At 35.6% G+C, this 26,318-nt stretch overlaps 1 protein-coding gene across 3 annotated transcripts in view; it reads right to left on the bottom strand.

Annotated features, from left to right (window-relative positions):
* The window catches only part of LOC148946962 (neutral amino acid transporter 9-like), an 82,246-nt gene extending 56,202 nt beyond the window's left edge, over positions 1-26,044 (bottom strand). For all 3 annotated transcript variants that reach the window (XM_089096764.1, XM_089096767.1, XM_089096765.1), the window contains exon 1: positions 25,969-26,044. In XM_089096764.1, coding sequence (XP_088952890.1) covers positions 25,969-26,018 — 50 coding nt within the window. In that variant the 5' untranslated portion in view covers positions 26,019-26,044. The remainder of the gene's footprint in view (positions 1-25,968) is intronic.
* Between the last annotated feature and the right edge of the window lie 274 nt (positions 26,045-26,318).

Here is a 26,318-nt window from a genome sequence, read left to right as displayed (position 1 = left end):
ATGGCACATTTTTACCTTATTCTAATAGACAAAAAATAAGGAATAATTTGTCACTATAATAACCCCAGTAAAATTGTAGATGATGAGCTTTGGTCTATCTTAGAAAGTAGTTGAAAAAGGTGAATGAAACTATCAGGAATGGATCTAGAACTTTAATGATCCCTGCGGAAGGCAGTTTGAAGAACGTAACTTTACCCTTTCTCTCTCTAAAGGGCACTGACAATCTACAATCTTTGGCAGAGGCAACAAAGAAACAAAGAAAGTATTTTGAGCCTCATGCCTTTGCTCAACCTTGATTTGTAAGGTTTTAAAGATTTCGGTAATATTCTTAAATTTATAGAAAAAAGCCTTGACAAAAAAGAGACTGAAAACACAAAATTAAGCTAAAATCTCTCTTGTCAAAATTTAAATAGATCACATATACAATCTTCCAGATCTAGAAATAGGGAAAAGGCAGAGATAGTGACTTAGGAACACCTTCCCAAAGTATATCTTAGCCCCTGGATTAATTCCTGAAAGTTTTATTTGCCTAATTCAGCTGTTTTCTGAACTGGCAAGAAGCCCCTAAACCAGAACTTTATCTGGGTCCCTTTAAGGGCATAAAATAAAGTTCGCAAGGGTAGCAATTATCATATCAGAAAAGAATGTTAGAAGGCGCACAAAGCACTATATTTATCTACAAGCTATTAAATCAATAAAAAAATGATAGACTATACACTTTCTAAACATAATAATTGCTGTTATTGTAAGCGTTTGCCTGGGGCATAATTTAAAAAACTAGCCTGATGTTTGAACTATTTTTGACAAAATGGCTATCTCAAAATTTTTATCGGATGGGTTTGGGGAAAAAGGGCACAGGGAGGGGGTATTTGCCCTCAAATCTCTTTTCATAGGCAGCGCGATCGCGCTGCCTAAGTAAAGAACGATGTTGGCACAATGTATTATTTTTTTCTTCTTCTTCTTCCATACCAGGGCACTTCGTATTGAAGGAGTTGTCGTAGAAACTTCAAAAACGGGTCATTCGATTGGAAATTGGAGTGGCTTGTGCCCTTTTAAGTAGACGAAAGTGATTGGAAGGCAACTAACTCCTCCTTCAGATAGAAAACATATTTTCTATCTGGAAATCAAATACGCTGAACAAAATGGCTATCTCAAAATTTTGATTGGATGTGTTTGGGGGAATAATGGGCGTGGGGGTGCTAGTTGCCCTCCAATCCCTTTTGACTATTAAAAAGGGTACTAGCCCTTCGAATTTCCAATCGAATTAGCCTGTTTTGAAGTTTCTACGACAACGCCTTCTATAAAAAACCTTATATGCCCCCGGGGCATAACTTAAAACCCTTGCCCTGAGGGTTGTGGGGGAGTGTCCTTCTAAAAAACATATTTTATATCTGGAAATCAACTACGCTGAACAAAATGGCTATCTCGATATTTTGTTTGGATGTGTTTGGGGTATTGTTGGGGGTGGGTGGGGGGGCTAGTTGCCCTCGAATCACTTTTGACTTTTTAAAAGGGCATTAGAACTCTCAATTTCCAATCGAATGAGCCCCTTTTGAAGTTTCTGCGACGACCCCTTCCATATGAAGTGCCCTTCTCTAAAGGAAGAAAATAATACATAGTACATTGTGCCAACATCGTTCTTATATGCCCTCAGGGCTTAACTTGAAACCCTTGCCCTGAGGGTTTTGGGGGAGTTTCCATCTTAAAAACATAATTTCTAACCGGGAATAAACAATGGTTAACAAAACAACTGTCACAAAGTTTTTATTGGATGTATTTGTAGAAATGAAATGCGTGTGGTGGAGATCATTGCCCTTCAATCAAAGTCAACTGTTAAAAAGGGCACTATCTCTTTGCATGTTCAACTAAGAGAGCCTTTTTTGTGGGTCTTTTAGAAACGATTTCTATAAAAACCTCTTAGGCCCCCAGTCTAAAGCTTACTACCCGTGTCTTGAAAGCATTGGAGGTGTGTCTTCCTAGATAACATATTTTCTACCTGAAAACCAGATACACTACCCCAAGCCACTATCTTAAAATTTTGATTGGATGTGTTTAGGGGAATGATGGGTGGGGGGGTAGTTGTCCTCCCGCAGTTAATCCAGTGCTAATTAGGCTCAGGAATGAAGCTGAAGCGTATTTAGTTATGCAAAACGTATCCGAGCTTAAGGGCTCTGGAATAAGAATTTGTACGTACGTTCCTCCAGCACTTAACACTTTACGCACAGGATTCTTCACTAAAGAAAAAGAGATGAAGGAGTCTGGAATGATTGTTGCTTCTCGGGTTAAAAATAAAGGAACCCACGTATGGCTTGAGATAAAAAAAAAATGGTTCGGTGATATGGGAGAGAGCTGATCAATAACTGAATAGGATAGTAGTAATCTGAGTTTAGATTTATACAATTTTATGGAGTATTTTGTTATTTTGTGTTTAGTGGTCTGGCTGTTAAGTTATTTGATAATTTATGATTGTTTGAGGATCATGATTATCTTATTTTCGGAGGCCCGTTCGCAAAAGTATCATAATGAGTATTATTTGGTTTTTTCTTACTTTGTTTTTTTTGTTATCAAAACTGTTATATTTAGATTCTTTACTTTGCGCCACACTATTCCTGTTTTTTCTTATTTAAGGTTTTCATGTTATATAGTTTCTAGTTTTTTGTTTATGTTTGTCTCTTTCAGAAGAAGTTCTGGTCACAATTGTGTCTCCTTTAACTCTCCGTATGGTCGGTAAGTCACTTTTTGTCAATAAGTATACCCAGCATCAAGATAATGGATAATAGAATTCGTAATTTTGAGGAGCACCCCCTTGATTTATGTAAAATATTTGAGAATTTATGCAATGATGATGATGTTTTTGATATGATGGTTCATTCTATCCCAAAAAATAAATATCTACTCCCCACCCAAGATTTAAATAAAGGCTCTAATTTTAGAATAGCATTTTTGAACTGTCGCGGGTTACTAAATATTTTTGATCGAAGATATCTTTTTATGTCTCATCATATTATAGATGTGTTTGCCTCTTGTGAGACGTTTTTAAATGATTCGACAATGACATTTATTAATAATCAGTATTAGGCTTTTTTCATAAGAATCTGATTGATATAACACAGGGAGGGGTAGGTTTCTTCATTAAGTCAGCAATTCAGTCAAATCTGGTGAGTGAATTTAATCAACTATATCTTGAAATGGCGTTTGAATTTTTGGCAGTTAAAATAGACGTAAATGGTATGAAAATTTTGTGTTATGTTTTTTACCGGCCTCCAAGTTCTCCTGTTTCGAAATTCATGGAACTTCTTGATGATTTTGTGCTTATTGCCTCAAAGAAGAATCCGAAAATAGTTTTCATGGGTGACTTTAATATTGATTTATATAATTCTTATAATTCAAGTGGTAATTTCCACGGAACATCTTCTGACGGGGCTGACTTGTTATCAGTTTGCTTTTCCGGTGGTCTCTTACCAGCTTATGGAGTCCCAACAAGAATAATAAAAGATTCTGCTTCCCTTTATTGATAATTTGTTTACGAATCTGGAACTGAAGTCTAGTGATGTGGTTATTGAATATTTTTCAGACCATTTGATGCTTGTGATTGACTTTCACTTGATTACAGAGTTTAATAGGCCTACTAATAAAAAAATGAGGATGACTAATAGAAACTCCTTAAGTAAACTTAAAGTATTGCTTTCTTCAAGTGTCTTTTCTTCTTGTTTAGAGTCATCGGACCCTGAATTTGCTGCTGAATGTTTTGTGAATCAGTTTAAACGTTGTTTCAATAATGCTTTCCCTTTCTGTCAAATATCAAGAAGAAATAGTATAAACCCGATTAAGCCTTGGATGTCTCCTGGATTGCTGGTATCAATAAAAAATAAGAATCTGTTAGACAAGGCATACTTAATGAATCCATCTGAAGTTAAATTACCTAAATTTCGCAGATACAAAAATTATTTAACAAAAATTTTAAGATCAGCAAAAAGTCATTACTTCGCCGCAGCATTTGTTGAAGCAGAAAGGTCCCCCAAGAAGACATTGGAAATAATTAATAAGTGCCTAGGAAAACTTAAGACCCATGATCTTCCTGATGAATTAATAGCTGAAGATGGAACTAAACTGGCTACAGGGAAAGTGGAAGTTATCAATGCATTAAATATACAATTTGCAAAAATTGGCGAGGAAACCGCGTCAACTGCTGGAAACAACCTGGCCCATCATCTGGATAATGAATCTGGAGAGGAATTTCAATCATATCTACCCCCGTCTCTCAGTTGCTCCATTTTTCTTATTCCTTAAACCCCGGATGAGATTTTACTCGAAATAATCTTCTGAAGCAATAGATATTTGTAATGGATTAATGGGGCGTCGATTAATCTTAGTAACTATATAGCACCAAAGATTACAATAACGGTAGCCCAGTTGTTTACCCTCCGTCTTATAACCAAACGAGAATCTTCGATTTTACAGTTTGCAAAAATTATCCCTTAGTATAAAGGAGGAGACCCGAAGAACCCAACAAACTATCGGCCGATTTCGATCCTGTCTACTTTTGGGAAGTTGCTTGAAAAGTGCCTATATAACCGTATAGTCAGCTTTCTAATGAAATCTAAATTTTTTAGTCCGATGCAATTTGGGTTCCGGAAGTCTCACTCTACTGAGCATGCTATTATAGCAATGACTCAGTTTGTTCATGACGCCCTCGACAAAGGTTATATTCCTGCTACAATTTTTATTGACATTAAAAAGGCATTTGATGCGATTTCCCATAAAATATTGCATACTAAATTTGATAACTGCGGCATAAGAGGCCCATTTAATGGCTTAGTAATGTCTCACCTAAAAAACCGAAATCAGTATGTAGACAAAAGTGATACTTCTTCCTCATCAGTATCTCAATCTCAGTCAGTCGGAGTCCTAAAAGGCTCTATTTTGGGCTCACTCCTATTTCTTATCTGTGTTAATGATATCAGTAATACCATCAATGATATTGGCCTTAACATATTATTCGCCGATGACACGGCATACAATGTCAGCAGCCCCGAATCTAGATCTTTGAAGCTTAGGTTGTAATCAGCACTGTCGAGGCTTATCTTATGGTTTTTGAGAAATAAATTGAATATTAATTGTACTAAGACAAAACTCATCATCTTCTCTCGTACTGGGAAAACAGCACCGGAAATTATGATGATTAATATTCAAGGCCTACCCATTGAAATTGAAAGAGTTGATGATATTAAATATCTCGGGATGATACTGGATTCAAGTTTATCATTTAAAAGCCATGCAATTTATCTTCGAATGAAACTGGCAAGAAATATTGGTATGATGAATCATCTGAAATTTATTCTGCCGTTTTTTGCCCTGAAATCTCTTTATCATTCTCTAGTGCATTCATATATAAATTACTGTCCCATTATTTTTTTGAATATTTTTAAAACTCATATTCTCCCTCTTCAGAGGCAACAAAATAAAGCTCTGTATCTATTGAGAAAAGGCCTGCATGGCCCATATTCTTACGTAATTATATTATCACCAGAAAGTATATATCAAATTTCGAATATCTGTCCCCTAAATCTCTCCCCTTCTTTCTATTCCGGTCCGCACACGATTAATTTCGTTCAATGTCTTTTTACTGACTATTTTAATTTGCATGATAATTTTCTTCAGGATGATAATCTGGTTTTGAATGCATATTGTACCCGTGGCAGTTCTGTTGTCCGTCAGGCTTTAATAAAATCTGAAAAGTCCCTTTTTTCACCAAGGCATAGTATTATATATAATTGGAATAAATGTCATAGTTTTATAAATTTGAATAATTCATTGGTTAATAATAAAATTAGATTAATGAATCATTTAATCAGTAATTATTAATTTGATTTATTTTTTGGGGTGGATGCTCCTCATTTCATTTTATTTATTTAGTTAGTTTGATTTTTTGCGGATTTTGTTTGTTGTTACCGTACGGAGAGTTGAAGAGCAATCTTTTTATTACGGTATCTGGAGATAGTATTAGTTATTTATCGTTGAGTGTATATAAACCCACACACGAGTTATTCTCACTGTGGGTAATTAATTTGATAGTTTTGTCAGAAATTTTTTAATTGATTAATAAAGAACTTGAACTTGAACTCCAATCACTTTTGACTGTTAAACAGGACCAGAGGGGTCTCAATTTACAGTCAAAGAAGTCCCTTTTAAAGTGCCTATGACGACACCTTCAATATAAAATGCCCGGCTCCAAGCGAAAAAATAATAAAGGGAAAATTGTGCAAACAGTGATCTTACATGCCCTCAGGGCATAACTTCAAACCCTTGCCCCGAGGGTTGTGGGGGAGTGTCCTTCTCAAAAAGTTATTTTCTATCTGGAAATCAACTACGCTGAACTAAATGGCTATCTCGAAATTTTGATTGGATGTCTTTGGGGGAGTGATGGGCGTGGGAGGGGGCTAGTTGCCCTCCAATCACTTTCGACTATTAAAAAGGGCACTAGCTACTCCCATTTCCAATCAAATGAGCCCTTTTCGAAGTTCCTACGACAACTCTATCGATACGAAGTGCCCAGGTATGGAGAAAAAACCAAAAAACAACACGTTGTGCCCACATCGTTCTTTACTTACTATGATCTTTCTCATAGAAACATGAAATAGGGCTCATTCAATTGGAAATTCAAAGGGCTAGTGCCCTTTTTAATATTCGAAAGTGATTTGAGGGCAACTAACCCCCCTCTCATGCCCACCTTTTCCCCAGACACATCCAATCAAAATTTTAGATAGCCATTTTATTCAACTTAGTTGAAAATTTTGGAAATTAGGTCTTTAGGGATGACAACCCCTCCCCCCACAGCCCTCAGGGCAAGGGTTTTGAAATTATGCCCTGGGGGCATGTAAAGTTTTTATAGTAAGCGACTTTGTAAAAACTTTAAAAGGGCCTCATTCAATTGGAAATTTAAAGGGCTAGTTCCCTTTTTAATAGTCGAAAGTGATTGAAGGGTAACTAAACCCCCTCTCAGGCCCACCAAAATTTTGAGATAACCATTTTGTTCAACGTAGTTAAAAGTTCTGGAAATTAGGTATTTCAGGATGAAAACCCTCTCAGAGCCCTCATTGCAAGGGTTGTAAGTTATGCCCTGGGGGCATATAAGGTTTATATAGAAATTTGTTGTAGAAATTTCAAAAAGGGTTCATTTGATTGGAAATTGAAATTGCCCTTTTTAATAGTCGAAAGTGAGTGAAGAATAATAAACCCCCTCTCACGCCCACCATTTCACCAAAAACATACAATCAAAGTTTAGAGATAGCCATTTTGTTCAACGTAGTTGAAAGTTCTGGAAATTATATATTTAAGGATGACAAACCCCCCAGAGCCCCCAGGGCGAAGGTTGTCAGTTATGCCCTGGGGCATATAAGGTTTTTATAGATAGAGTTGTCATAAAAACTTCAAAAGTGGCTCATTCAATTGGAAATTGAGAGGGCTAGTGCCTTTTTAATAGTCGAAAGTGATTGGAGGGTAATTAACCCCCCTCTCACGCCCAACATTCCCCCAGACACATCCAATTAAAATTTTCATCTAGCCATTTTGTTCAACGTAGTAGGAAGTTCTGAAAATTAGGTCTTTGAGGATGACAGACCCCCCAGCCCTCAGGGCAAGGGTTGTAAGTTATACCCTGGGGGCATATACGGTTTTTATTGAAAGCGTTGTTGTAGAAGCTTCAAAAGGGCTCATTTGATTGGAAATTGGAAGGGCTAGTGCCTTTTTTAACAGTTGAGTGATTGGAGAGCGACTACCACCACTCTCACGCCCATCATTTCCCCAAACACATCCAATCCAAATTTTGAGATAGCCATTTTGTTTAACGTAGTTGAAAGTTCTGGAAATTAGGTCTTAGAGGATGATAACCACCCAAACAGCGCTTAGGGTAGGGGTTTCGATTTACGCTCTGGGGGCATATAAGGTGCTTCCGGAAAGCGCTGCCATAGAAACTCGAAAAGAGTTCATTTGCCTGGCAACCAACAGGCCTTGGGCCCTTATTAATAGTTAACTTGAATCGAACGTCCGAACGCTCTTATGTTACAGATCGCGACTGGGCTGAGTTATTATTTTGTTGTTGTTGTTGCTGTTTTGACCAGGGGAGTTCGTATCGAAGGAGTTGTCATAGGAACTTCGACAAGGGCTCATTCGATTGAAAATAGAAAGGCCAGATGCCCTTTTTAATAGCCAAAAGTGATTGGAGGTTAACTAATCCCTCTCCCATTTGCCCATTATGTTTAAAAACTAAGTTTTGCCTTAAGATTAAATCAAAATGCACTGTGTTAATGCTAATTCCCAATAAGGCATCTCAGCAGTATCCCAAGAAAGACTGAGGGTATTATGTTCAAACTTTCGGGGCTACTTCTGCTCTTAAAATTTAACGAAATCAAAATACCGTAAGTTTATCAAAGCTATCAAAGAAAGTAAACAGATTTTTTTGCAAATGGTATCAAGTTTTCTATTTCCGTTCAACTAGAGGAGGTATGAAACTAAATTAAACACTGCTATTTGTGTCAAGATTTTTAAAAGGGTGTATGTTGTTAGAATGGCTGAAAATTTTTCTACGGCAAACGAATAGCAGGCTAAATTATAAAGTCTTAAAAAAACGAAAACATTTAAAGTGTTATTTTCTTTTTCTCTGAAAAGACTAAGTCAATATAAAACAAACATAAATTAATTAAGAAAAACTTTTTCCACAAAATAAGTTTTTGAAAGAAAAGTAAAGAACTCCATTAAGCAAAAAATGAGCAAAACTAAAATCAAATAATCTGCCAAGCGTGAAACTACGACAAATCAGCATCGATAAATAAATGAAACCCAAAACGAACAGAAATTACAATAAATAACCGAGTCAAACTAGAAACGAGCAGAAATTAACATAAGTAGGGCTCAAAGCTCCTAAGCCTTCCCAAGGCCAGAATATTATTTGCTCTTTACTGAAAAAAAAATACAAATGAATGTGCATTGTCAGTTTAATATACATATACTGACATTTAGTAATCAAAATGTTAATGTTATTTGATTTATCAAAGTTATGAAAGTAAAAATACTTATATTTTTTTCAGTAAAGTGCAAATTATATTCTGGCCATGGGAAGGCCAGAATAAGCACCTCCAGCTATCAGCGAACCAGTCCTATGATAACCCCAGCCTTGGACACAATTCCCTAGGTCTAGATGGGCTCTCCACAAATATTCTGAAAGAACTTGCTTGTGTAATCCATGTCCTGTTGCTTCACATTTTAAATTTATCTATATTATCAGGGATCTTTCTAGAAGTATGGAAATCTGCATGAGTTATTCCAATTCATAAGAAAGGTGATAAAACAGATATTAGCAACTATCGCCCAATAGCTATTCTTTCCCCAATATCTAAGGTTCTAAAAAAAAATTATTCAAAAAGAATTGTTTCGTGTTTTGATAAAAAGAAATTTATTTACTAAAAACCAGTCTGGATTCAGGTTGGGTCATTCTACTGAACAAGCTATTGCTGCACTAATTTTAGAGATCAATGATTCGCTAAATGATGATAATCATGTGTCTACTCTTTTCTATTATATAAAAAAGGCATTTAATAGGCTAAGCCATGAAATTTTGCTGGAGATATAGGGCCATTACTATTTTTGATTTATATAAATGACCTTCCGAGGTGTTTACCCCAAGATAGTAGCTTAGCAGTAATTTTTGCAGATGATACGGCGGTGACTTTAAAAGCTAAAACCCCATCTTTGTTGGTTGAAAAAATGGTGATAGCAATAAAATCTTGGAATAAATGGTTTGCATGCAACTACCTAGCTCTGAATTTTTCCAAAACTTAATTCATGATTTTGGGTGGTCACAGCGGGCAATAAATAAAATTACCATAGAAGAGTTAACTGTAAACCAAAGTAGGATAAAAAGAGTAAATTCATTCCGTTACCTTGGGATTATTCTTGATGAGCTTTTATCCTACTGTAAGCATTCAGATTATTTTAGATTGAAACTTGCCCATAACTTAGGTTGTCTTCATAGATTAAAACATGCATTTCTCTTTTCTATCATTATAACTTTATACCATTCCCTAATTGAATAATATCTTGACTATTGCCCTATAACCTGTTTCAAAACAATTATGGTCCATCTGTCACCTCATCAGATAGTTCAAAACAAAGCATATTAAACGTTTGGGTAGTTTTGTTTATCGCCCAATGAGGCTTCACAATCTCTCGGAAACACAAAGTTTATATGTTTTTCTCAATATACTTAATCTTAAACAACTGAAAGACCTGCATATAGCAATGAGGTATTATGATATCCAATCTTCAAAAAATTATTTTCATGATTTGGGTATAGTTGAGACTCTCATTTCTCCTGTCCACCATGTCCGCTCCAAGAAGTATCACCTTCCTCCAATTATATCAGAAAGAGCTAGATTCTCAATCAGATACCAGATTCCTCATATTGTAAATAAACTTAATTTAGAAGAAATGTTCCCAAGTTTCAAGAGCCAATTTTCTTTGAAAAAAACATATTTCAAAAATGGTTCTTTGTCTGGAAGTTGGGATTGATGAATAATAGATGTTAGTATGAATTGTGTTGTGGTGTTCTCGCGCTGGGGTGGCCTCATCTGTTATCTCCGACCTTGTATGTTTGTTTTTTTATTGATATCCTGTATTTGTTATTTTGGTAATTTCTTATATTTGTTTACAGCAGACACATCAAGTCCTGCTCTCTGTCGACCAGTCTAAAAATTTATTTATCATGTTTTTTTGTCAATAAAAGGTCTCGTCTTGTCTTGCCCCTGGGCCCTGGAGAATTGTGTTGGCCCCAAAGTTTTTTAATCTGATCTTTGAACTATTTTGAACTTCTATTGGATGCATTTGCATAAAAAAAGCACGGGGGGGGGCTAGTTGCCCTCTCATCACTTTTTTCAGAGGCAACGCTGTAGCGTTGCCTATAGTAAAGGCCATACGCCTCCAATGTTTTATTATTAATTTTTTTTTCCCCAGAGGCACTTCATACGGAAGGGGTCGTCGTAGAAACTTCAAAGGGGGCTTATTCGATTCCTAATAAAGAGATCTAGTTCCCTTTTCAATAGTCGAAAATGATTGGAGGGCAACTAACCTCCGCACGCCACTCCTTCCCCCAAACACCTCTAATCAAAATTATGAGATAGCCATGTCGTTCAGCGTAGTTGATTTCCAGATTGAAAATATATTTCTGAGGAGGACACTCCCCCACAACCCTCAGGGCAAGAGTTTTAAGTTATGCCCTGGGGGCATATAAGGTTTTTATAGAAGGCGTTGTCGTAGAAACTTCAAAACAGGCTCAGTCGATTGGAAATTCAAAGGGCTAGAGCCCTTTTTAAGAGTCGAAAGTGATTGGAGGGAAACTAGCCCCCCCCCCCACGCCCATCATTTCCCCAAACACATCCAATAAAAATTTTGAGATAGCCATTTTTTCAGCGTAGTTTATATCCAGATAGAAAATGTATTTTTGAGGAGGACAGTCCCTTACAACCCTCAGGGCAAGTGTTTTAAGTTATGCCCTGGGGGCATATAAGGATTTTATAGAAGACGTTGTCGTAGAAACTTAAAAAAAGGCTCATTCGATTGGAAATTCAAAGGGCTAGCGCCCTTTTTAATAGTCGAAAGTGTTTGGAGGGAGACGAGCCCCCCCCCCCACGCCCATTATTCTTCCTGACACATCCAATAAAAATTTTAAGACAGCCATTTTGTTCTACAAACTTTTTTTCCAGATAGAAAATATATTTTTGAGGAGGACATTCCCCCACAACCCTCAAGGCAAGGGTTTTAAGTTATACCCTGGGGGTATATAAGGTCTTCATAGAAGGCAGTGTCGTAGAAACTTCAAATAAGGATCAGTTGACTAAACATTCAAATAGCCGGTGCTCTTTTTTATAGTCAAAAAGGCTTTGAGGGCTACTATGCCTCCTTTCACGCTCACTTTTTCCCCAAACACATCCAATCAATATTTTAAGATAGCCATTATCTTAAACGTAGTTCTAAGGTATGGAAATTCGGTCTTTGAGGATAAAAACTCCTCAACAGTCCTGAAGGCAGGGGTTGTAATTTAAGGATTCTCCGAATCCTTCATATTATTTCTTATGGAAGGGACACTCGTATAAACTTTAGAGAGGGCTCATTTGATTGGAAATTGAAAGTTCTTGTTCACTTTTTAAGAGTCAAAAGAGATTAGAGGGCAACTAGCCCCCCCCAAACGTAGTCTAAAGTAATGTAATTTACTTAATTAACGCAAGATTGCGTTAATTAAACTTGCTCCTAACACAATTTTGTCAGATCAACCTATTTTGTGCCCTCCCCCCCTCCTAAAAAATCCTGGATCTGCTCCTGGTGTAAGGGCACTATAAATTTTAATTTGTAATTCAATGAACCCCGTTGCAAAGTTTATCTGACCAGCTCTTACATATAAAGTGCCCATGGAAAAATAAATAAATATTAACTCATGGAACCCTTATGGCTCTTTAATTAGGTAACGCTATAGCATTGCTTCTGACCTAAAAAGTTGAGTAGAAATTTCAGCTTCCATTTTTACGAATATCCGAAATTATCTGAGGGGAATATGTTTGGGGGAGCATATTCCACGGCTAGGAAATTTCTGCTGTGTGAAATTTAACGCGTGGAAATTGTCAACAGGACCATAAACGGTTCGTTGAGGGGGGAGGAATTTCCCAGGGGATGGGGTTTCCAAATGTTAATTATTCAGGGAGGGGACGACAAAACCCATTCGATAATATTCTAAATTTTACATCTGAATGTAACGGGAACAAAGAATCAAAGGAAATGTCAAAGATAGCACTTCGGGTTCCTTTAGACGATTATTTTCGTGTCTTTTGAAAAAAGACATTTTCAGAAGACAGATTATTTTCATTTGTATTACTTTCTCTGTGGCTGCTCAGTTATGAATATGAGGGGGGAGACTTCCCCCCACCACTGTTTACGCTAAGGTTTCAGTTTTTATCTCAAGGCTTAAAAATGAACGCAATGCGATAAAAGTATAACTCAAAATAACATGTATAGAATAATATATGCACATAACACGGGACAATTAATCAAAATTACATATTATGAGTAAGGTTCAATAAGGCTCACCCAAATCATGGGCCAGGGGGCTCACCATTCCACAATCTATTAAAGCAATCCTGCAATAACTAAAAATATAAAGTATTCTTGAGTATTTTAGCGTCTTCCTCAACTCAAACGGTCCAACATTCTACAGCCCAAAGAGTCTCTCTAATCTCCTAAATCAGGAACGGAGGAGATAAGTGAAGTTCCGCCCCGTATTGGATGAGTCTCCAACCTCACCCTCCCCCTCTCCTACTGTACGCTAAAGTTTTCTTCTTTATGCCAGCTACTCTGCCCCCACTCCAAATACTTTAATAAGGTAAAGTTTTGTATGGGAAGAACACATAGAAAATCTATTATAAATTCATGAAAATTACAGCCATAGTTAAAATAATGTTAAAACACATACTTTACAATAAGTGATAAATTATTGTGGCACAAAAAATCCAGAAAGCGGTTTAATTAGCATGACATTGATCGTTCTGTATAGATAAATGGAATAACCCAACTTCTGTTTTTAGAAGCTATTATTTCGATCCATTCATTATTGCGGGAAAAAATCACGTTTGATTTTACAGAGGCATGTAATTAAGCTGTCTATAGTAAAGGCCATAAGGCGTCGATGTTTTATTATTATTAATTAAAAAAAACCTTAAATAAAAATAAGTTTTCTAAAAAAAGTAAAGAGCCATATTGAATTCGGGACCAGTAGAAATTAATTCCTTTTATTGTTAAAACTCAAAAATACCAGAAATTATTGTTAAAGAATAAACAAAACCCTGAACGAACACAAACTAAAATTAACTATCTTACAAACATAAATATAAACGATACAAACACAAATTAGTGAATCTTATATAGCTTTGATACTTTTTATTGCTTTCCCCTCATAGCAATTTACCATGCAAGGATTAAAAATACTATATTATTAAAAATAGCTGAAAGGTTAGGTAACAAATCTCCACCCTTGACAACACCCCCCAGGGCCCGGGGGCAGGAAGGGATTATCGTATAAACTTCAGAGAGGGCTCATTTGACTTGAAATTGGAAGTTCTAGTCCAGCTCTTAAGAGTCAAAATTGATCGAAGGGCAAATAACCCCCCCACGCCCTTTTTCCCCACCCCTTCCTTTGAACTAGTTCTGTTTATACCTGAAGGCCAAATGAGTTACAATGATTTGGTATTAACACATACCTATTAGGCATCTGCTCTACTCCCTAACAAGGAAAGAAACAGAAAGTGTAAGGCAGTGGCGGATCCAGGGGAGGGGCGAGGGGGCGCCTCCCCCTAACATAGTCTAAAATAACGTAATTTACTTAATTATCGCAAGATCGTGCTAATTAAACCTGATATTTTCTCAATCCATTCATTGTTGTCAATTACTGTTAACAAGTTAGGCAAGCTGTCTATTGTTCGTATATAAGGTTCTTATCAAAGAGGTAATCGTATAGACTTTGAAAAAAGCCTCATTCGATTTCATTGAAAGTTCTAGATCCGTTTTTTAAAACCAAGAATAATCAGACAGTAAGGAACCCCCCCCCCCCATTCCATAAAAACTTGAAACTTTTTGCAATCAAAAACGAACAAAATTAACTAAAAAACTTTCCGAAAAATAAGTTTTTCAAAGAAAAGTAAAGGCCATTTTAAACTTAGGCTCAGGAGATACAAACACATTTTAAAATTCAAGCCCATCATTAACAGAAATTACTGTTAAAGAATAAATAAAACCCAAAACGAACACAAGTTAAATAAACAATCATTGCAAAAAACATACAGCAAGTAATAATTTGAACGAATGTTCAGATATGAAAACAAGTAATGCTTAGATTGGATATGAAAATCAAGCTTAAAGCGAAAAATAATAGCTTGATATTAAAGTTTAGATGAAACTTAAAACGAACAGAAATTAAATAAACAATCAATGCGAACAAACATACAATATATATTAATGTAAATGAATGAATAAATCTTAAAACAAGTGAAACTTAAATTGAATATGCAAATCAAGTTTGAATCAAATAAAAATAACCACAAACAAGAGTTTGGGTATCGCCTCACAGCAGAAGCCTAAAACCTACTGCGTCATTGGCGCTTTACTGAAAACGAATTATATTACAAATGTTTTCTTTTGTACTTAATATTGAAGACAAAAAGTAAAATTATAGTAAAATTTTGAACTGATGAGCTTTCAGCAATTAATATCATTATACATAAAATATTCAGTTTAATTTATTAGTTCTTCCCAAGATTGATCTCGACAACTAGAATTGTGCTAACAACACAATTTAAATATTCCACCCTTATTTAGCTACAAAAACCTCAGGTCATTTTTGTCAGTAGCACTTCACTAAAAAGTAATTAGTCTTATATTGCAATTTTATTCCGTTATTGTTCTTAGAGTATTGAAAACGAAAATAAAAATTACAGTGGAAAAAGCAGCTTGCCCGGATGGATCTATCAACAACTTATACCATTGTGTATGTAATATTACATTAGATGTTATTTACACTTTCAAACACTGTTCAAGACTCATATAGTTTTCAGTAAGGCGCCAATGATGCAGTAGGTTTTAGACTTCTGCAGTGAGGCGATACCCAAAATCGTGTTTGTAGTTATTTTTTATGCATTGTTTTATGCATTTTTTATGCATGTATTTTTTATGCTTTTTTTATGCATAGTTATTTTGGATTCATTTGGGGGGAAAAAGAGCTTGGGGGGGGGGCTAGTTGCCCTCTAATCATTTTTGATCTTAAAAAGGACACTAGAACTTCCGATTTCCAATCGAATCAGCCCCTTCCGAAGTTTATACGACCACCCCTTCCATATGAAGTTCCTAAGGGGGAAAAGTAATAAAACACTGGAGCCTTATGGCCTTTACTATAGGCAATGCTATAGCGTTGTATCTGATAGGAGTTTGAAACTTCCACACTAGGGTTCACTAATATGTTGAGTCTAACAAAGTAATTTTCATTACAATTACACTTCCCTTTTGGGTGGATTTTCCTCACTTTTGAAAATCAGGTGAATTTTCTCAAATTTTTGGTGTTTGATATGCAATATTAAACTTAATGAGCCATATATATTTGGAATCAGCATAGAAAAGATTCTTATGGGGCATTAATTGTTACAAAAATTCTTGTTTTTAGAGTTTCGATTTCCATGACCTGAATTGTAATTGCCTGAATTGCAACAAACTGCTTGATTCTATACCCTATATTCTACACATATTTTGGAATATTGGTAGATTTTCTATAGTCCCTTCTTTTCTTCATTCTTTTGATTCTTCATTCTTTTGCATTCTTTTTGCAAATTTTCTTCATTCTTTTGCACTTTACTGAAAAAATTTTCACTTTTACTTTTATAACTTTAATAAATCAAATAATATTAACATTTTGATTACTAAATATAAGTATATGTATATTAAACTGACAATGCACATTCATTTGTATTTTTCAGTAAAGTGCAAATTATGTTCTGGCCTTGGGAAGGCATAGGGGTTTTGAGCCCAACTTATGTTAATTTCTTCTCGTTTTGAGTTTGACTCGGTTATTTATTGTAATTTCTGTTTGTTTTGGGTTTCCTTTATTTATTGATGATGATCTGTGTTAATTTCACGCTTGGTAGATTATTTGATTTTATTTGTGCACATTTTTGTTTAATGGAGCTCTTTACTTTTCTTTGAAAAACTTATTTTGTGGGAAAAGTTTTTTTAATTCATTTCTGTTCATTTTATATTGAAATAGTCTTTTCAGAGAAAAAGAAAATAATACTTTAAATCTTTTTGTTTTTTTAAAGATTTGTAGTTTGGGCTGCTATTTTTATGCTGGAGAAAAATTTTCAGCAATTTTTAACAACATACACCCTCTTAAAAATCTGAACACAAATAGAAGTGTTTAATTTAGTTTAATTTAGTTAAGTGTTAAACATTTCAATATTTTTTCTATCTGGAAAACAACTACCCTGAACAAAATGGCTATCTCAAAATTTTTATTGGATGTGTTTGGGGGAATGATGGGTGTGGGAGAAGCTAAATACCCTCCAATCACTTTCGACTATAAAAAAGGGCACTAGCCCTTTGAATTTCCAGTCGAATGAGCTTTTATTGAAGTTTCTAAGACAACACCTTCTTTATAAACCTTATATAACCCCAAGTCATAACTTAAAACCCTTGCCCTGAGGGCTCTGGAGGAGTGTCCTCCTCAAAGACATATTTTCTATCTGGAAATCAACTACGCTGAACAAAATAGCTACCTAAAAATTTTGATTGGATGTGTTTGGGGAAATGATGGGCGTGATAGGGGGGGGCTAGTTGCCCTCCAATCACTTTCCAATATTAAAAAGGTTACTAGCCCTTTCAATTTCCAATCAAATGAGCCTGTTTTGAAGTTTCTACAACAACGCCATCTATAAAAACCTTATATGCCCCCAGGGCATAACTAAAAACCCTTGCCCTGATAGTTGTGGAGGAGTGTCCTTCTCAAAAGCATATTTTCTATCTGGAAATCAACTACGCTGAACAAAATGGTTATCTAAAAATTTTGATTGGATGTGTTCGGGGAATGATGGGCGTGGAGGGGCTAGTTACCCTCCAATCACTTTCGACTATTAAAAAGGGTACTGCCCCTTTGAATTTCCAATCGACAGAGCCTGTTTTGAAGTTTCTACGACAACGCCTTCTATAAAAAACTTATATGCCCCCAGGGCATAACTTAAAACCCTTGCCTTGAGGGCTGTGGGAGAGTGTCCACCTCAAAAGCATATTTTCTCTAAGGAAATCTACTACGCAGAAAAAAAATTGCTCTCTACCATTTTATAGGGGCTATATTTGGAGGACGGATGGGTGTGGGGGGGGGCTAGTGGCCCTCCAAAGACTTTCGACAATTAAAAAAGGTACTATACCGTCGAATTTCCAGTCAAAGCAGCGTTTTGCGAATTCTCTACGACAACGCCATCTATAAAAACCTTATATGCTCCCAGGGCATAACTTAAAACCCTTGTCTTGAGGGTTGTGAGGGAGTGTCCTCCTCAAAAACAAAATTTCTATCTGGAAAACAATTAAGCTGAACAAAATTGCTATCTCAAAATTTTGATTGGATGTGTTTGGGGAATGATGGGCGTGGGGGGGGGGGCTAGTTGCCCTCCAATCACTTTCGACTATTAAAAAGGGTACTAGCCACTCCAATTTCCAATCGAATGAGCCCTTTTCGAAGTTTATACGACAACGCCTTCTATCCTTATATGCCCCCAGGGCATAACTTAAAACCCTTGTCCTGAGGGTTGTGGGGGAGTGTCCTCCTCAAAAACATATTTTCTATCTGGAAATCTAATACGCTGAATAAAAGGGCTATTTCAACATTTTGATGGGATGTGTTTGGGGGAATGATGGGCGTGGGGGGCTAGTTGTCCTCCAATCACTTTCGACTATTAAAAAGGGTACTAGCCCTTTGAATTTCCAATCGAATGAGCCCTTTTGAAGTTTCTACAACAAAACTTTGAATGAAATCTTCATGTGCGCCCAGGGCATAATTTACAACCCTTGCCCTGAGGGCTGTGGGGGGAAGGATTGTCATCCTCAAGGACCTAATTTCAAAAACTTTCAGCTAAGTTGAATAAAATGGCTATCTAAAAATTTTGATTGAATGCGTTTTGGAGAAAGGTGGGCGTGAGAGGGGGTTAGTTGCCCTCAAATCACTTTCGACTATTGAAAAGGGCACTAGCCCCTTTAATTACAAATCAGATTAGCGCTTATTCAAGTTGCTAAGACAAAGATTTCAACAAAAACCTTATATTCCCCCAGGGTATAATTTATTATCCTGGCCTTGAGGGCTGCGGGGTAGTGTCCTCCTCAAAAATATATTTTCTATCTGGAAATCAATTGCGCTGAACAAAATGGATATCTCAAAATTTTTATTGGATGTGTTTGGGGGAATGATGGGTTTGGGAGGGGGGCTAGTTGCCCTCCAATCCCTTTTAACTATTAAAAAGGGCACTAGCCCTTTGAAATTCCAGTCGAATGAGCTTTTATTGAAGTTTCTATGACACGCCTTCTTTAAAAACCTTATATCCTCGAGGGAATAACTTAAAACCCTTGCCCTGAGGGATGTGGGGGAGTGTCCTCCTCAAAAACATATTTTCTATCTGGAAATCAACCATGCTGAACAAAATGGCTATCTCAAAATTTTTATTGGATGTGTTTTGGGGAATGGGGGGCGTGGGGGGGGGCTAGGTGCCCTACAATCACTTTCGACTATTAAAAAGCATACTAACCATTTGAATTTCCAATCTAGTGAGCCTTTTTAGAAGTTTCTGCAACTAAGCCTACATAAACCTTACATGCCCCTAGGGCATAAGTTAAAACCCATACCCGGAGGGTTGTGGGGAGTGTCCTCCTCAAAAACATATTTTCCATCTAATAGCCAAGTACGATAATGAAAATAACGATCTCACAATTTTTATTGTATGTATTTGGGGGACTACTGGATGTGGGGGGGCTACTTGCCCTCCAATTACTTTCAACTAATAAAAAGGGCACTAGCCACTCCAATTTCCAATCGAATGAGCCCATTTCGAAGTTTCTATGACAACTCCTTTGATACAAAGTGCCGGGTATGGAGAACCAAAAAACACATTGTGCCCACATCGTTCTTTACTTAGGCAGCGCTAGCGCGCTGCGTATGATTGCAAATATGCAAAACTCATTAAGTTTAATGTTGTCCATCAAAAGCTAAAAGTCAGAGAAAATTTGCCTGGTTTTTGAAGAAAGAGGGAAACAGTCAAAAAGTTAAGGAATCTTAATGAAAATTCCGCAATCAGATTCTACATATCAGAGAACCCTACTGTAGATGTTTTGAGGTCCCATCTTCAAAAACGTGGAATTTTGTAATTTTTGCCAGAGAAGAGATCCTAGATGCATGTTTACTTGTTTTTTTTCTGTTTTTGTTCTCCCCATGGGTGATTGTATTGGATGATGATCCTAGAAGGTTGGTAGAGAGCTCATTTGAACGGGAATTAAAAGTTTTGTGCCCTTTTTAAGTGAATAAAATATGGGAGATCAACTAGTCCCCCCTTCCACAGCCCTTTTTTCCTAAAAGTCATCTGATCCAAATTTTGAGATTTCCATTTTGTTGATCATAGTGAACTTTCCAGGGGAAATTTTACATGGAGGGAATTGGCCAGACTTTGCACACAAAATTCTTTTTATTTATCCTTTTTGGCAATTCAATTTTACATATGGAGTTGTTCTGGGAGAATAGCCTGGGCAAAATTTTCAGCAAGAACTTTCCTTACAGGAAATTTCCGTGGGAGGGGGAATTGAATATTCAGCATTATTTGAAAAAAGATTATAAATTCAAATTAAAAAAAAAGATAAGTTTTTTTTAACTGAAAAGTAAGGAGCAATATTAAAACTTAAAACAAACAAAAATTATTTGTATATGAGGGGGGCTGTCCCCTCTTTGATGCATCGCTCTTTATACTAAAGTTTGACTTTTTGCCAAACTAGGGATATAATTGGCTTTAATAATGGGGTAGGCCTGGCCTACACTGATGATGACAGTGATCAATATGTTTAGAAAGAAAATTAAATGGTATATTCCATTACTTGGTATAATTCTACCTTGGGGGCTTCTTGCTATCTTGAAAAGCAGTTGAGTTAGGAAAGTGGGGCTTTTAAACATGAAACCAGGGCCAAGACTATACCCTGGGAAGGTCTTGCCAAGTGATCTATCTGAATTCTGACAGAAAACATTTAAGCTTAATTTCAAGTTTTCAGCCTCTTTTTCTATCTCTTCAGTTTCCAAAAATACAATTTCTGTTATTTCAATCGAATTTTAAAGCATATCAAGGATTTTTCTCTAGACTTTCGAAATAGATTTACATACTTTTAAAGATTGAATTTACATATCTTTAAAGATTTACACATCAAGGTTGAACAAAGGTATGAGGCTCAAAACACTTTTCTTTTGCCTCATTTTAACATAACATATATTTTGCAAGATTTCACTTTCACACTACAAAGATTGATTGAAGTCTAGATTTAGGGCTTTTGAAGAGAAAACATGTTAAGAAAACAATTCTTACTTCATAAAATACAAACAAATTGTATTTAACATATTTTTAAAGTGCTTCTACAACACCTTACCCTCAACCCTCTTGCCTTAAGGTGCAAATATACAGCCAAAATTATATATTTCTAAAGTGTTTTCATCTTTCTTGATTTCATCAGTATTGATTCAATTTATGGGTACATGGGTAAAAACAACAGTGATACACACCAAAATGTATAGGAAAAATGTAATTTAGGCAATATATTTGCACAGTGAGGGGCTAAAGTATAGTGGAAGTATCTTCAAAAAGCATTAACTAGGGTAAGATCCCCAATACTTGGCCAGTGCCTAATCTTGGCCAGATGTTCTAATCTTTCCTATACATAGACATCAGGTTCCCAATCTTGGACTTTGTGTGTATGGAGTTGTACTAGGCCAGTTGGGATTGGCTGACTTTAATCTTAGAAAACATCTATTCTTTCAAAAATTGAATTTTGATAAAAGTAAACTCTACAAAGTAGTCTATTTAAATATATTTATTCTGTTTCACAGCTCTTGTCTTAGATCAAGTCTGTCCAAGGTTGACTGTGTCTGTCATTAGGATAGGTTGCTCTAACTTTAAGATCCTGTGCCAAATTAGAGATAACATTTTCTAAGATTAAGTTCAAGCTTAAAACGTATGGCCAAGATTAGGCTTCACTGCTGTATATCAGTATATTTGGAATTACAAGTGTAATGTATTGTTAAAGTATTAAAGCTAATCATATAGGCAGTTTGCTAAAATATTTTGACACATCCAGTGGTGAAACAATCCAGTTTCTATATGGTATGATAAAGACTTCACAATGATTTAGAGAGTAAAGAGTGGATTAGATGGCCTACTACTGGGTATCTTACCCTACAATTTTTCTGTTGGCCTATATTATGAGTTAAGAATTGTTTCCTTCTCAATAGCCTGAATTCTAGGCTTATACCTACAATCCTAGGCTAGGATTGTGAAGGTTGTTACAGATCATCAAAGGTCACTGCCCTTTGGAAGAAGCAGCAGTGGAGGTAGGTGCTTGGAATTCCTTCCCAGGAGACTATTAAGGCTCTGGATGTATTCCTTGGAGTTTTGTTCACCTAAATCAACTATTTTTCAAAACAGCAAGGAGTCCCTAGGATAGAATTATACCCATTAGTCTATTTCATTTTTGTCCTGTCAGTAGTGTAGCAAGGTCTTGTGACACCTGGGAAGAATTTCAACTTGTCCCCCCCCCAACAAACAATTAAACATTGTTGAGCCATTAGCCATGTTTATCGTAGAAAAATACAATTTAAAAAAGCTAATTGAAGTGTTTGAATTAAGGAGTGACAAGAAAGGTAAATTGCGTGCAGAAGAACATTGGTTTGTAAACATTTTAGAGCATTTAACTTAAATATATTTAAGCAAAATATAGCATTTTATACATTTTACCATTATTATAACAATATGAAACAACACTATTTTAATTCGTGGCTTATATTAAGTAAGTCTAAAATGGGCAGGGGCTTTTATTATGAAAGTTTTTTAAGAGGAAACATAAGAATAGCTCTAGCTTTTGTATTTTACTATAGGCCTATCCATGTTTTTTTTGTACTATACATTATATACATATATATGTGTTTATCTGGACAAATTTAACAAAATGTACTGTATTCAAAAACCCATGTTTTCATTCAGAACCTCTTCTTTCTAACTTTGTTTTCTGCAAAGTTAGAAATACCCTCATCAAATTCTATCTTTTTTTGGTATACTGTTTTCAATGCATAGCATGGCTAAGCTCAATAGTTGAGTTTGGCTCATAGTAGATCTGAAATAACTTTTAATAAGATTGAGTTTAGAAAAACTCCTCTTGCAAGAAGAAACAGAGACACATAATGTCAGGTATAATCTTAATGCTAAAGTTAAGATTAGGAATAGGGTCTGGAAGCTCATATTCAACTATAAACTGCAGTAGTCTCAGCCGCTTCTTCAGGAATGTTTGCCACTTGTAAAAACCTCCTCAGACATGGGATTTCATTTAACATATCTTCTGAAGATATCTCTTCGTAATTCTCAACTAAACAGGCCACTAATTTTAGCACTTAAGTTTCTGAACTCTTTAGCAAGCTCCTGGTCTCCAAGATAGCAAACAGAAGTGATATTCCTTCCATGCCTTGGCCATGCATGTTGATTTCTTGTTGAAATGTGTCAATGCACACTAATATTGATATTTTTAGTTCTTCTTCCAAAGTTAGAGGCTTGTCTGCAGCTTTTTCTCTGGGCATCAGTTACTTTCTTCTAATATTTCTTTGTTTGGCTAGGAGAATGTCCATCTCATCAAAAATAGCTTTTGCAAATTCCACTGCCTTTTCCACAAGACTATCTCTATTATCATTCAAAAAGGCCTTTAAACTCCTCATTTTGATGAGGCACTTTTTGAAACTTATTTCAACAATTTGCAGGCATTTTTCGGGGTGGTTGACTTCTTCAGGGACACTATTCAACAAACATAAAAAGAATGAAAATAAAAAATTTTATATATAAAAATTATTTTTATATATAAAAATGGTATTTTCAAACAAAATTTGCCAATAAATTTGAAAATGGCCAATTAGCATTGCTACTTTACTATTGCACTTTTAGCATGGCAGGCCCTAATCAATCATTTGTCCTTTTATACCAATTTTTTCCACTCCTCCAGGGCTGACACCCTGGTTGGTTGGTAAATTTCTACCAAATCATATTATTGACTTATGAACAGAGTGAATAGCCTATACCATTCAATTCCTTTTTTTTGCTCTTTCCAAATGTAATAATCATTTTTGTTGGAAATGAATTTTACCCCCACCCCTGTATACCAATTCAGGGTATATATTTGCACATTAAGGGGGGGGGGGTAAAGTTTAAACTTACCTCCCATTTACATCAGAAATAAAATTTGCCCCCCCCTTAATGTGCAAATATATACCCCAAATTGGTATATATAGGGGAGGGGGTAAAATTTATTTCTGACAAAAATGATTATTATATTTGGAAAGTGCACAAAAAAGGCATCAAGTGGTATATTCACTTTATTTGTAAGTTAAGGATATGATTTGGTAAAAATTTTCTGGTTGGTCCACCCCCCCCCCCCCTCCTGGTAAATATTTACCAAATCATATTATTGACTTGCAAATAAATTGAATTTACCACTCAATGCCTTTTTTATGCTCTTTACAATTGTAAAAATAATTTCTTTCGAAAATGTATTTTAGCCCCCACCCCTAGCCTATGTACCGATTCTGAGTATATATTCGCAAATTAGGGGGGGGAGTCTAAACTTACCTCTTATTTAAATCTGAAATAAAATTACCCACACCCCCTAATGTTCAAATATACACCCTGAATTGGTATATATAAGGGTGGAGCCTTTAGTTGTATTCACTTTAGTTGTAACTCAATAATATGATTTGGTAAATATTTACCCTCCCCCCTTCCTATGCTACTGTGTCCTGTATTGAAAAGAAAGGTAAATTTTTGCACAGTAGGGGGTAAATTTTTACCAAATCATATTATTGACTTACAAATAAAATGAATATACCACTTGATGCCTTTTTTATGCTCTTTACAAATATAATAATCATTTTTGTCAGAAATGAATTTTGGCCCCCACCCCCCATATATACCAATTCAGGGTATATATTTACACATTAGAAGGTTGGGGTTAAATTTTAAAATTACCTCCCTTTTACATCAGAAATAAAAATTTTCAACACCCCCCCTAATGTGCAAATATATATAATGAATTGGTATATAGGGCCTATAGGGCTGGGGTTAAAATTCATTTCCAGCAAAAATGAGTATTATATTTGGAAAGAGCATAAAAAAGGCATCAAGTGGTATATTCACTTTATTTGTAAGTCAATAATGGTAAAAATTTACCCCCTAATGTGCAAATATTTACCCTGAACTGGTATAAATAGGGGTGGGGGTAAAATTCATTTCCAACAAAAATCAGTATTATATTTGGAAATAGCATAAAAAAGGCATCAAGAGGTATGTTTACTTTATTCGCAAGTCAATAATATGATTTGGTAAAAATTTACCAAAAAAAATAGGCCTAACTAGAGTTTTGTCACATTGTTCTTGTCTGGCCCTTTGATTTGAAATGGTCAGGCTGCTAAGCTTGAAAAACTCTAACTTCCAGAATTTAATATAGGCTACCAACTGTAAAAACAAGTTACCTAGAAGGACTGGAAGAGAGTAGGGACTCATTTGGATTATTTGTGATCATTATGCATCACGTACCAACCATTTAAGTTTTTACATCCCCTTTACATCAGAAATAAAATTTGTCGACACCCCCCCCCTAATGTGCAAATATATATACTGAATTGGAATATAGGGCCTATAGGGCTGGGGTTAAAATTAATTTCCAACAAAAATGAGTATTATATTTGGAAAGAGCATAAAAAAGGCATCGAGTGGTATATTCACTTTATTTGTAAGTCAATAATATGATTTGGTAAAAATTTACCCCCTAATGTGCAAATATTTACCCTGAACTGGTATAGGCTAAATAGGGGTGGGGGTAAAATTCATTTCCAACAAAAATCAGTATTATATTTGGAAATAGCATAAAAAAGGCATCGAGTGGTATGTTTACTTTATTTGCAAGTCAATAATATGATTTGGTAAAAATTTACCAAAAAAAAGGCCTAACTACAGTTTTGTCACATTGTTCTTGTCTGGCCCTTTGATTTGAAATGGTCAGGCTGCTAAGCTTGAAAAACTCTAACTTCCAGAATTTAATACACCAACTGTAAAAACGAGTTACCTAGAAGGACTGGAAGAGAGTAGGGACTCATTCGGATTATTTGTGATCATTATGCATCACGTACCAACCATTTAAGTTTTTTGCCAAATTAGAACATTAATCTTACCTTGAATTATTCCCGATGGAAATTAAAATTTACAATAAATTAACTCCAAATTTAATACCACAAACAAAATGTGTGTACTATCATGCACTTTTTTGTCTGTGTGTGCATTAAATTAACATTTCCCCCTAGAACGTGTCTATAAATTAAATGAAAATTAAATTTCTATTCCAGTTAGAGCGAATTATCTACTGGAACGTAGAATGTTCATGAATACGTTAATGCTGAATGCACATTGCCCTAATTA

This window comes from Artemia sp. Qi Xiang Cuo, chromosome 11 (assembly GCF_049724085.1).
Source record: "Artemia sp. Qi Xiang Cuo chromosome 11, ASM4972408v1, whole genome shotgun sequence".
In the NCBI taxonomy this organism is placed as follows: Eukaryota; Metazoa; Arthropoda; class Branchiopoda; order Anostraca; family Artemiidae; genus Artemia; species Artemia sp. Qi Xiang Cuo.
This window is presented reverse-complemented; position numbering and strand designations above follow the sequence as displayed.